Source organism: Poecilia formosa, unplaced genomic scaffold (genome assembly GCF_000485575.1).
Source record: "Poecilia formosa unplaced genomic scaffold, Poecilia_formosa-5.1.2 Scaffold680, whole genome shotgun sequence".
NCBI lineage: Eukaryota > Metazoa > Chordata > Actinopteri > Cyprinodontiformes > Poeciliidae > Poecilia > Poecilia formosa.
In genome coordinates, this window is record NW_006800619.1 from 1 (window position 1) to 11,889 (window position 11,889).

An 11,889-nucleotide genomic window follows, 5' to 3' on the forward strand; every position below is an offset into this window, starting at 1 on the left:
CTGAGAGGAAACCACTGCGCATGTCCTGGAGCGCCGCGCGCGAGTGAAAGGTGGGGAGGGAAGGGGGGAGTAACAGAAACACGTAGTTGCTTGGATTTTAATCAGTGCGTTTGCATCCACTGAAAACAAAGATGTTAAACTGGACAGTATGCTGTACGTTTAGTGATATTTTCACAGTTGCGGTCTCGACTGGTCTTGAAATAAAATGCCGAGTCCTCAGCGCCCGAGACCGAGACAAGACCGAGACCAAATGCGGTCGAGTCCGAGACGAGACCGAGACCATCAAAAAATGGTCTTAAGACCAAGACCAACTTCGAGTACCACAACACTGCATCTTCATCTTTCTGTATGAACTCATGATTTGTTGTCTGAAATGGTCACAATCTGTCTGAGGAAAACTAAAACTCTCAGCATGTAAAACATTAGTACTGATTTTGTTGTAAAATTAACTTACCTGACATGAAATAATGTCGTAAATGAAATAAAAGGCCTCCAGAAACGGCAAGAAGAACCAGCAGAACTAGCAGAACTTTGGCCCAAGTTGGAAACTTTTCTATGGAGAAACATAAAGGCCAAACAGATCTTAGGGATGGTGCAGTTTTGTTTTTGTCTGAAAAATGTAATAGTTTGATAAATATGCTAACATGTCGCAGAGTCTCCTTTAAAAATATAATATGTCTCTGAACATTGTGAAAATCTTTAGTAGTAATGTTGTTAATGTCAGTAAGTGAAGTTATTGTTTGTTGCATCTCTCCTACTAAAGTCCATTGAAATAAAACATTAAATAAAAAAAAGCTATTTATAGTAAGTAAAATTATTTATATGTCAAGAGACAATAAATTTGTTTCAGGGTAACTTACAAAAAACAAAATTCAATTCACATGCAGAAAAGTAATAAAATGTCAGATACTTTATTATCCATTAAATATACATAATATTTAATTTTATCTTTAACATCTATCAAGAAACCAAATAGTAAATCTTAAAATGCATAAAGATTATGGCTAAAATAATCAAAAATGTAACCCTGAACACACACAGGTTTATATTCAATAAATTAGAATATGTGTTCCAGTAAAACTTCATTCTCTGGTTAAAAGAACCTTTGCAAAAGGTTTTGAGGAAACATGGATTTTATTAAGCCTCTATTTCTGTATTAAAATGTTTTAATTGGTCTAATTTAATTTTCTAATCATAAATGTGTTTTTTCAAAAGCTGTTTATGCAAAATTACAGTTAACTTAAAGAATTGAAAACATCAGTCAGTGTTTAATTATCACAATGAACTGCAGCAAAGCCAATAATATAATGAAGTGAATTTACTGTACAGATTGTGGGAAAACCAGGCCGACATTAATACATTGATGACTCTGAAGCTTTTTGAATTGAAACACTGTAGAATTCCAGAATAATGAAGGGGTGTGTCTCTTTAAGCTCTTGAGGGTGTTGATTATTGGGAGTTTCTATTTGATTGGTTGGGTGTTCAGGTTTGGATTTTTATTTGGGCTTTGATGATTTAGTTATTTAATTATGCTTCTACCTTCTTGCTGTCTACAGTCATTTGTGTTCATTATTGTCTATAAGGTTTTTCCATATTAGTTAATTCCTTTGTGGTTAGTTTCTTAGTTTATTCTTGTCTTTTCTTTTTGTGTATTTAGATTTAGTTTCTGTGGATCAGTGTTAATTTTCTCTTTTTGGTTTAGTTTATGGCTTCACTTGGTTAATTATTCATCTTCCCTGCTTGTTTGGTTTCTTTCAAAGCTCTTCATAATCCTGATTAAATCACCTGTATTTAATGTTATTCTCTTTTCTCCCCTTGTTACATAAACTATCTATTTTTATTGTTCTTGACTGATTCTTCTTATTACTCTGCCTGAGCTCCATGTACTTTTTTCCTTGGTGTTCTATAAGTTTTCATTTATTTATTAAACATTCATTGTGTTCCTGTTTGCATTTGATCAACATACCAAACACAATAGCTAATATTTATGAAGTTTTAACTGGACCAAAGTTCATTGGAGAGTTTGTGATCAACATGGTGAGTGAAATGAATTTTAATAAAGAACAAAAACTTCTGCAACCTCACAGTCTGATTAGGATCAGTCAACCAAAAATCAGACTCCAAAAAAAAAAAAAAAAATCTAAACCACAACAAACTGAAGAAAGACAGGAGCAAGTAAAATCTGAATTAATTTATTTTTATTCATTTTACAAATTCAAATCTGTAGAACTGATTTCTTGGTATCAAATACTACTTAGAAAAAAATGGACAATGAAAAAAAGTCTTATAAAGATGTAAATATAAAAATAAAATACATATTGGGTTTGTGTAATAAAACAAACAAACAAACAAACAAACATAGTGTCTGATTATTCAGAACCAAAACAAACAAAAACAAATCAGACTTTTACAGATGCAACGTTGCCAAATGTTCTGGTCCAGTTTAACCACTGAAACACTGGTGGATGAGTGGAGGAGCCAAATGTAGGCAAGATGGAGAGAGAGATGGATTCAAACTGAAATGTTTAATGACTAGAAAAGAAACTCAGAAAATAAAAAAAACAAACATAAAACCAAACAAATCTGAGGATAGAGATCAGAACCATGGAGGGAATCTGATGGATCAGAACTGAGATGAACCAGCAGCAGAAACAAAGTGGAAAATAAACTGAGGAGATCTGATCAGTAGATAAAGAAACAGAACATCAGGGATAGATTATCAATAATATTAGATTCTTTTTCTTTTGCTCTTTCCTTTGGTTTGTTATTTTGTTTGTATTTCCTTTTTAATTTATGTAAAGGACTTTGAATTGTTTTGTTGCTGAAAATGTGCTAAATAAAATTACCTACCAATTATCAGCAGCTGAGAGAAAAACTGGGAAAAGAGAAGAGAGAATCAAAGAGAATGAAAGGAACAACAGGAACTAAACAAAGAGAGCAGAAACTGATAAACAGAAACAGACAAGAGACTCAAAACCAACAGGAGAAACTCAGAAATAAAAGAAAGAAGGAAGTAGAGAGAACAGGAAGTGCCAGGCTCACCAAAATAAAACTGATAAAAATGACAAACTAAAAAAGAAGAAACTTCAATTACACTACAGAATTAAAGTTCAACACATTATACTGATATTTGATGACTGTCAGCACATTATTTTTAATTCGGATGTTAAGAATTTAAAGTTTCTTATTTTTGTCATTTTATTTTAATGACAAGAATCTGATTAGAAATCATTATTTTTATTATTAGTATTAGTTGCTGGTAATTTGTCGTCTTTATGAAAACAAAAACTTCACTCACACTCTGTTCCTCAAGGACTATTTGCATTAAGAAATCAGAAAACAAAGGAAAAAAAAATCTCATGACCAACATCTGAACCAAGCTGGACGTTTCCTCTGAGGCTCCACCATCTCTGGGTTTCTCCCCAGCTCTACGGCTCCTTTCAGAATCGCTTCCTGGGGTCTAAGAGGACACAGGACTTTATACTGACGTCCAAACTGATCAGTGATGTGCTGACGTAGAATCTGGCTCTCAGCCAATCCTCCCACTAACACAATAAACCCAATGTTGAGATTTTTGTTTAATATTTGTCTGAGTTTCTCAGTGATTCTCTGCAGACTAAAATCATAGAAAGATCTCAGTTTCTCTCTGGAGATTCTGATAGATCCATCATCCCAGGAAGCTCCTTCCACTGAATCAAAGAACGTTTCAATCTGTTTCTGTTTCTGAGCCAACATGACCAGGTTACCTGGGCAACTGATCTGAACATCTTCATCCACCTGTTTGAGACGACTGAAATCATACATCATCTTCTGAACCTCATTGGAGAAGTTTTGTTCATATTCATCCCAGACTCCATTAGAGAAGATTTTTTGCAGGAACTGTTTGAATTTTTCTTCCACATATTTCCCCCCCAGATTGTCTTTAGGAGCCTCATATAGCGTCTTCAGGGCTCCTCCCTCCAGGACTTCATGAGTAGTAAAGTAAATGTTTTCATCTGTTGACAAACAGGAAGAGAATAAAACAGATTAAAGGATAAAACTCAGAAAACAACTTATTTTCACATTCTAGCTCACATTCAGCAAACAATAAAAAAAATCACTTCCACACATTTATTGGTTCTCTTAGTGTGTGAAGACAAATATTTTTAAAACTTAAGTAATGTATAACTTTTACCTCCACAGTTGACAACAAGGTACCGTTTTCCGTCTCTTTGTGTCTCCAGCAGGACGACAGTTTCTTCTGGTTTGGCCATAAACTTTACAACCTCCTGACTTCCTGGTGGATCTATAGAAACACAGAAACCTCATTGAGCTTCACCATGAAAAAGGACAATTTCTGTCCACTCTGCCTACCTCTGAATATCACTGTAAGATTAATAAACCAAAACCGTTTCCACTGAAGATTGTCAGGTTAATGGAGCAAAGAAGAGTAAAAAAACCACCAAAAGGAACACATGCCAGCCATCCATCCATCCATCCATCCATCCATCCATCCATCCATCCATCCATCCATTTTCTGTACACCCTTGTCCCTCAGTGGGGTCAGGAGGTGCTGGTGCCTCTCCAGCTAACGTTCTGGTTGAGAGGTGGGGTCACCTGGACAGGTCACCACTCTGTCACAGGGCCCATCCTCTGATCAACACCATTTCAGATGATATTCTGGCTTTAAAGGTGTGGAGTAAATCTATTATAGTGATAATATCAGGTGTGTAATCGTTAGTTGTAAGTATAACCTAGATCAGAGGTCCCCAAACTGTGAGGCGCGTCCCCTAGAGGGGGCGCCGTGTCATTGCAGGGGGGGCGCGGGAAGCCGTCTGGATAAAAAAAAAAAAAAAACATGAACATATGCGCTGGGTTTTTGCCTTAGAATGGCCAACTCTCTATTATTCCTATGTCAATTTGATACAGTAGGGGCTTCCACACTTCCCATATCTGTGTCCTCTGTCACTTTTATCAGCAGTTAAAACTGTTTAATCCGTTGTTAACATGTTGTAACCTGTTTTTCCGAGCCGCCTTTAAACGCAACATGAGCGCTACAACGCTCGCGCTGGGTTTACACCTGTGAAGGAGACCTGCTGCTGCTGTGTGGAGCTACGTAGGTTTGTGTTAGAATCACGGCAGCAAACCAGCAAAACGCAAAGAACTTTTCACAGTTTTTCCCTCCAAACTAACCGACTGAGTTGAGTAAAGCTGTTGGATGAAGGTAATGTTAGCTAAAAGATGACTAGCTAATATTAATACAGAACGTTAAGCTTGTTAACAAGTAGCCTGTAGGCTACCGATGTTGGTGTCTATTTTCAGCTACGTACATTCATTTTGCCCCCAAAAAAGTCGATTTCCACCCCCCCCCCTCACACGCGTAGTTTCAACCAGACAGCCATTTGTAATCCATAGGGGGGCGCAGAAAATGTTTGGAAACCACTGACCTAGATCAATAATAATATATATTGTGATGATCAATTTAATCAAATGTGCTGTTTGTAATAGCTAATCAGATCACCAATTTATTAAATTTTGTCAAGTTTCAGACTAAATCCAAACTAACCAGTCAGCCATATTCAGCCAATTTGCCTTTAAATGGCTTAAAATAATGAGTTGCCAAGTCTGGACTGAAATCTGTGAGATGACCTTCAACAGGTCATTCCCTCCAATCTGCTACATTAAAAATACTCTGCAAACAAAAGTCCTTTTCTGAAATTTAAACCAACTGCTGGATTGCAACTGTTAGTTTGCAGTTATTAGACTTAGGAGAAAAAATTATTTTTTATTTTTTTTAAGGAGAATAACATTGGTTTGGGTTGCTTTCTTTTCTTAATAAATAAAGTAAATATGTGGTTACTTGGGTTGAATTTGCATAAAAATGCTTGATGATGTCGAAGATTTAAGAACAAATATGTAATACTTGCTCAAACCTTCACCTGAGTTATTTGCTTCCACATGGTTAGTAAAAACAGATCAGCTAAAGAATCCATTGATATATTACACTTGCCCTATAAAACAAACTAAAACCTGTTAAATGTTGAATGTTTGTCTACCAGACGTTACAGATCCACTCAGTACCGTTACAGCTGGTATCAGGTTCTGCTGCTCCTGCAGGTTGATCCTGTGAGTCTCTGCTGTGGTTCTGTGTGATGAAACCATCAGGTTGAAGCTTCAAACACCAGGTCAAAGCTGCTTCTGACTCCAGAACAAACATCAGTTTGTCTTTAGTGGCGTCTGTTACAAGACCAGCCTGGAGGAGAAACCAGAAGTCTGATTCTGATGAACATTTAGAGATGATGACTCTAAAAACATGATGTTACCTGGACTGCAGCTTCTTTCATGAAATGTTTATGGAAATCCTTCCAGGTGTCAGGAACAGTCAGCACCCAGGTGAAGTCATCAGCTGTGAACTCTCCTCCTTCTGGATGAGATCTGATGGTTTTCAGAGCATCGTCCTTCAGGAACCTCAGAACTTCTGTAAAAACCTTCAGCGTTGTCATTGACTTGTCATTTGCTGCTTTAATTGTCTGCTTGCTGATGTCCTGGGAATAAATTTTGATATGTTAGTTTGTATTAATACACAGGTTAGTTTGTCAGAATTACAGATGTAAAACTGCTGCAGTCTTCAAAAAATAATATATTTAAAGACGGACAAGTAAACAATTTACTGGTTTTGAAAAACTAAACATTGCTGGATTACGTGTGCGTTTTGCTTGATTAAAATACATATATTTTTCTGATAAGTGGATTAAATGCACAATTTTAAGTTAAGATGTCAAATTCAAGAAAGTCCCTGTTTTTCCACAGTGTTGTACACAGGAAACACTCAGCAGCAGAAGTGTAGGTCTTCAGCAAAGATTTTACATTTTCTAGTATCTGAGCATCTCTGATAACGAGAGAAAAAAATCTCCATAATTTCGATGCAGTAAATCAAATATTTTTACCGCTTCATATCTTTGAGCAGCAGCTGAGATGTTGATCCCAGTCCTCTGATCAGAACTTGGTGTTGAAATAAATCACTGAGTTATTCCAGTGATTCTCAGAAAGTACCAGGCAATCAGATTGTGATGTCACATCATCCCCATGCTGGGGGCTCGGCTAATCCAAGAAGAATGTGCATTCTTCGACATCAGATAAATAACAGTTTAACATCCCAGCAATGGACAAAAGAAATTGTCGATTAGATATTTAGAGAAAATTAAACGTGGTGGAAGCTTGTTAATGTTAACAGTGATGAAAAAAACATAAAATATATGTTTGATATTTTTGTTTCTGCAGATAAATGCAAAACTTTCACAAATATTAGCAAAACTATAAAACGTTTTGCTAATAGGAGCTAAACAGGAAAAGTCTTTATTCTTCACATGGATCCAATCTGTTTAAAAGTTACTTGGTCACAATCACAGACCATATTGTCTCTCAAAATTAATAAAATTGTCCTGTTTTGAGTTTTTTGTCCATATCTTTTGTTTCTAATACTGTACCTTTCTGTCTGACCATCGTCTAGACCAGTGTTTTTCAACCCTGGTCCTCAAAGCACTACCCTGCATGCTTCAGGCATTGCAATCAAATGAAAGGGGTGCACTGAAGCAGGGGAACATCTAAAACATGCAGGTCAGTGTGTCTTGAGGACCAGGGTTGGGAAACACTGGCCTAGATTACTGTAGTCCTCCTCTGTCATGTTCAACTGTAGTAGGTGTTTTACAAAACCTTTTTGTTGTAGATTTTGCACTATGTAGAACTGTTTGGTGTCTAATTTGTCTCTATTGTGATATTTGTGACTTATTCTAACACATCAGTACATCAGATCACCTATTTTCTGTTTTGGTAAATCTGTGCTTCACATGGTTTTTCTGGGTGCGGTACCAAAAATACTACACCCAAGTGCTGAAGGTAACTTACAGCTAACTTCAGCACTACTATGGTTACTCCTTCTCCATCTCTATCTGAGTCTTCACCGCTAGATGGACCTAAATGGACAAACTGTTGACCTTGATGTACATTTTGTCAATGCAATGTTGTTCAGCAGAAATGATTTCTGCAGAGTCAGTGAGTCGATGCAGTTAATTGGGTTTCCTTAGTTAGAAAACCTTAATCAGTTGGAACAGTAAACTGAACTTGGGACCTTACTTAACTAGAATTAAACTGGAATATATGGAACTGAAATGAATATGACTGCATGATTGGATTGAACTGATTATATTTTTATTTACATAAACTAAATCTGTTTGTTTGCAGTACACTTTGAGAACAGGCAAAGGTTAGTGTCAGTGTTGTTGAGAATTGTCAAAAATTGTACTGGATGTGTGTCATCTGAAGGGTTCAAAAGATGAACTACATCATAGTTTCTTTGGAGATTATTTTTATAATCCGTTTTCAGAATTCTCACCAAATTGTCTGCAACCTATGAAGGGCTTGTTTGAAATAAATCATACTTTATTCAGACAAGTCTTTCTCAAAGTCTTCATCAAAACACCTTCAAATAGGCTTTTTTTTAAAGGTGGGTGTATTGTTCATACACAGATATAAAGGTCTACCTTCAGTCCCTCCACCCCCCCCCCCTTTTTTTTAAGTGTACGACATGACATGAAAGAGATGTTAATAAAGTTAGGGATCCACAGAGCTAAACCCTAATTTATGGTGGAAAGCTTTAAGGAGAGCAAGTGAAAGTTTAAACTATCTTAGATACTTCAGATACTAATAAATTTAAAATCAGAAGGTGTCCACATAAAGAACACAGTAAAAAGAAAAAGGAGATCTGTCTGTAAAGCTTTACTTGTACTTACTTTGCCCTGGATAGCAATATTGAAGTCTTCAAAGAAATAATGTTTCTCAGCTTCTCCTCCTCTCATATTATTAAATGCTGTTTTAGCTTCATAACCAAACTTCATAAATTCTCCATGTTCATCAAACAGGATGCAGGTTGGAGTCTTTGGGGTGTCTAGTCCAAGTCCATAACTCCATCTCTTTATCTGGGTCTCTCCTCCTTCCTGTCTGGGTTTAACATTGAAGGCATAGCCACTGAATCCTAAACCAAAGTCTATGGATATGATGAGAGAGTCAGGACCAGCTGGATGGAGGAGAGGAGAAAGTTAGAATATGATTAAAGAGAAGTTACTGTTTTATAACAAGTTACTGAAATAAATCCACAGACACACATACACATTTGTATAAATTTGATCTGAAAATTACTACTCTGAAACATTAAAGTTAATTAAGTTTAGAATGCGCCCTCTCCCCTGTCACCAAATTGTTATTGGAACCAGCCATTGCAATTCTGAACAACATATGAATGAAAAGATGAATGCTCATACCCATAAATATTTAATAATTTTTATATGCATCTATTATGAATAATATTATTCTTTATTTCTTTAGGATTAAAGATGATATTTCTGTAATGTGTCTGGATTCTGTCTGGCAGCTGAAGGAGTAACAGCTTAACCTGCTTTCTCTTGTCCTTACTGATAACTTTGCCTGTGAATTATTTTTAAAGTCACAGTTTCTATGGTTATATTTTTCAACATAACTGGAATACAGTCATGGCCAAAAGTTTTGAGAATGATTCAAATGTTAATGGCAATTTGCATAAACTCCAGAATGTTATAAAGAGTGATCAGCTTAACAGCAATTAATTGCAAAGTCAATATTTGCCTAGAAAATGAACTTTATCCTCCAAAACACGTTTCAACTTCATTGCAGCCCTGCCTTAAAAGGACCAGCTAACATTGTTTCAGTGATTGCTCCATTAACACAGGTGTGGGTATTGATGAGGACAGGGCTGGAGATCAATCTGTCATGATTACCATACCATACCATACCTGTATTAAGGAAGAATGACACCACTGGACACTTTAAAAAGAGGCTGGTGCTTGGCATCATTGTTTCTCTTCTGTGAACCATGGTTATCTCTAAAGAAACACATGCAGTCATCATTGCACTGCACAAAAATGGCCTAACAGGGAAGAGTATCGCAGCTAGAAAGATTGCACCTCAGTCAACAATCTATCGCATCATCAAGAACTTCAAGGAGAGAGGTTCCATTGTTGCCAAAAAAGCTCCAGGGTCCCCAAGAAAGACCAGCAAGCGCCAGGACCGTCTCTTAAAAGTGTTTCAGCTGCAGGATCAGGCTACCAGCAGTGCAGAGCTTGCTCAGGAATGGCAGCAGGCAGGTGTGAGTGCATCTGCACGCACTGTGAGGTGGAGACTCTTGGAGCAAGGCCTGGTCTCAAGGAGGGCAGCAAAGAAGCCACTTCTCTCCAGGAAAACCATCAGGGACAGACTGATATTCTGCAAAAGGTACAGGGAGTGGACTGCTGAGGACTGGGGTAAAGTCATTTTCTCTGATGAATCCCCTTTCCGATTGTTTGGGACATCTGGAAAACAGCTTGTTCGGAGAAGACGAGGTGAGCGCTACCACCAGTCTTGTCTCATGCCAACTGTAAAGCATCCTGAAACCATTCATGTGTGGGGTTGCTTCTCAGCCAAGGGAGTTGGCTCTCTCACAGTCTTGCCTACAAACACAGCCACGAATAAAGAATGGTACCAGAATGTCCTCCGAGAGCAACTTCTCCCAACCGTCCAAGAGCAGTTTGGTGATGAACAATGCCTTTTCCACCATGATGGAGCACCTTGCCATAAAGCAAAGGTGATAACTAACTGGCTCAGGGAAAAAAACAGAGACATTTTGGGTCCATGGCCTGGAAACTCCCCAGATCTTAATCCCATTGAAAACTTGTGGTCAATCATCAAGAGACGGGTGGACAAACAAACCTAGGAATTCTGACAAAATGCAAGCATTGATTGTGCAAGAATGGACTGTTATCAGTCAGGATTTGGTCCAGAAGTTGATTGAGAGCATGCCAGGGAGAAATGCAGAGGTCCTGAAGAAGAGGGGTCAACACTGCAAATATTTACTTGCTGCATTAACTCATTCTGTCAATAAAAGCTTTTGTTACTCATATGATTGCAATTGTATTTCTGTATGTGATGGAAACATCTGACATACACACATGAAAACCAGAGGGCAGCAGATCATGTGAAAATATAATATTTGTGTCATTCTCAAAACTTTTGGCCATGACTGTACTTCAAACCTAAAGACCGGGAGATTTTCTCACTTTTATTTTTGCCTTACTTTTCTTCACCTCCAAGTTGAACTAGGGCAAAATGCCCCCGTCAGACCCCAAGAATTCTACGACGACTTCAGTTTTTAGAAACGAAGATTCAACGGCTGGAGGTGAACTTTGAGATCAACGCTACCTGTGGAAATGAAACAATTCTTCCTCAAATCAGCGGTGAGGTCGTACACCCTGCACCAAGCAGCTCACCCTGGATCGCTCAGGGCGCCAAGCCGAAACAAAAGTCTCACACTGCAGATCCCATGAGACGACTAACAGGGAGAACCCCTCACCTGGACGAAACAGCGTGGCCGGCTCTGAGCCGAAACCCACCTTCAACTTCAACACCTGCTCTGCCAAAAAACAGCAAACAAGCAGCTGGAGCCAAAACGGCCCCACCGACCCCGCTCCCAAGGACAAAGTGACCAGCCAAGCCTGAAAACATTCCGACTCCATGGGAATCCCACTGAAAAACAGATTTTCTGCACTCCAGCCTGAGCCTCTGAGTGAAAACCCATCTTCAAACATCAACAATGAGGCTAAACAAACACATCCACCCCACAAAGCTCCGAAGGACAAAGTGACGACCAGGAAAACGAAAGGTATGCCAAGAGTGCTTATTGTTGGAGATGAGACAGTAAATGGAATCAGTCATGTTTGCAATCCCAAGAAAACCAGAGTGGTTTCTTTTCTTGGTGACACTGTGTCTGATTTGACTCTCAAAGTGCTCTCTCTAACCACTGATCAGCCAAACATGGAGACTTTAGTTGTGCATGTTGGAGCCAAC

The 11,889-nt window shown here is 38.0% G+C and overlaps 1 protein-coding gene and 1 long non-coding RNA gene across 2 annotated transcripts in view; both read right to left on the reverse strand.

Annotated features, from left to right (window-relative positions):
- Positions 1-2,333: 2,333 nt before the first annotated feature.
- Positions 2,334-11,889, reverse strand: part of LOC103130817 (uncharacterized) — a 67,722-nt gene continuing 58,166 nt past the window's right edge. The window contains exons 13-17 of the mRNA XM_007542323.2: positions 8,769-9,052; positions 6,303-6,524; positions 6,061-6,232; positions 4,175-4,285; positions 2,334-3,995 (exon numbers count right to left, since the gene is read on the reverse strand). Coding sequence (XP_007542385.1) covers positions 3,358-3,995; positions 4,175-4,285; positions 6,061-6,232; positions 6,303-6,524; positions 8,769-9,052 — 1,427 coding nt within the window. The 3' untranslated portion in view covers positions 2,334-3,357. The remainder of the gene's footprint in view (positions 3,996-4,174; positions 4,286-6,060; positions 6,233-6,302; positions 6,525-8,768; positions 9,053-11,889) is intronic.
- LOC107834592 (uncharacterized) lies at positions 10,966-11,883 on the reverse strand. Its single transcript, XR_001660396.1, has 2 exons — positions 11,502-11,883; positions 10,966-11,450 (listed from the first exon to the last, which is right to left on the reverse strand). It is a non-coding gene; the product is annotated as an uncharacterized LOC107834592 (long non-coding RNA).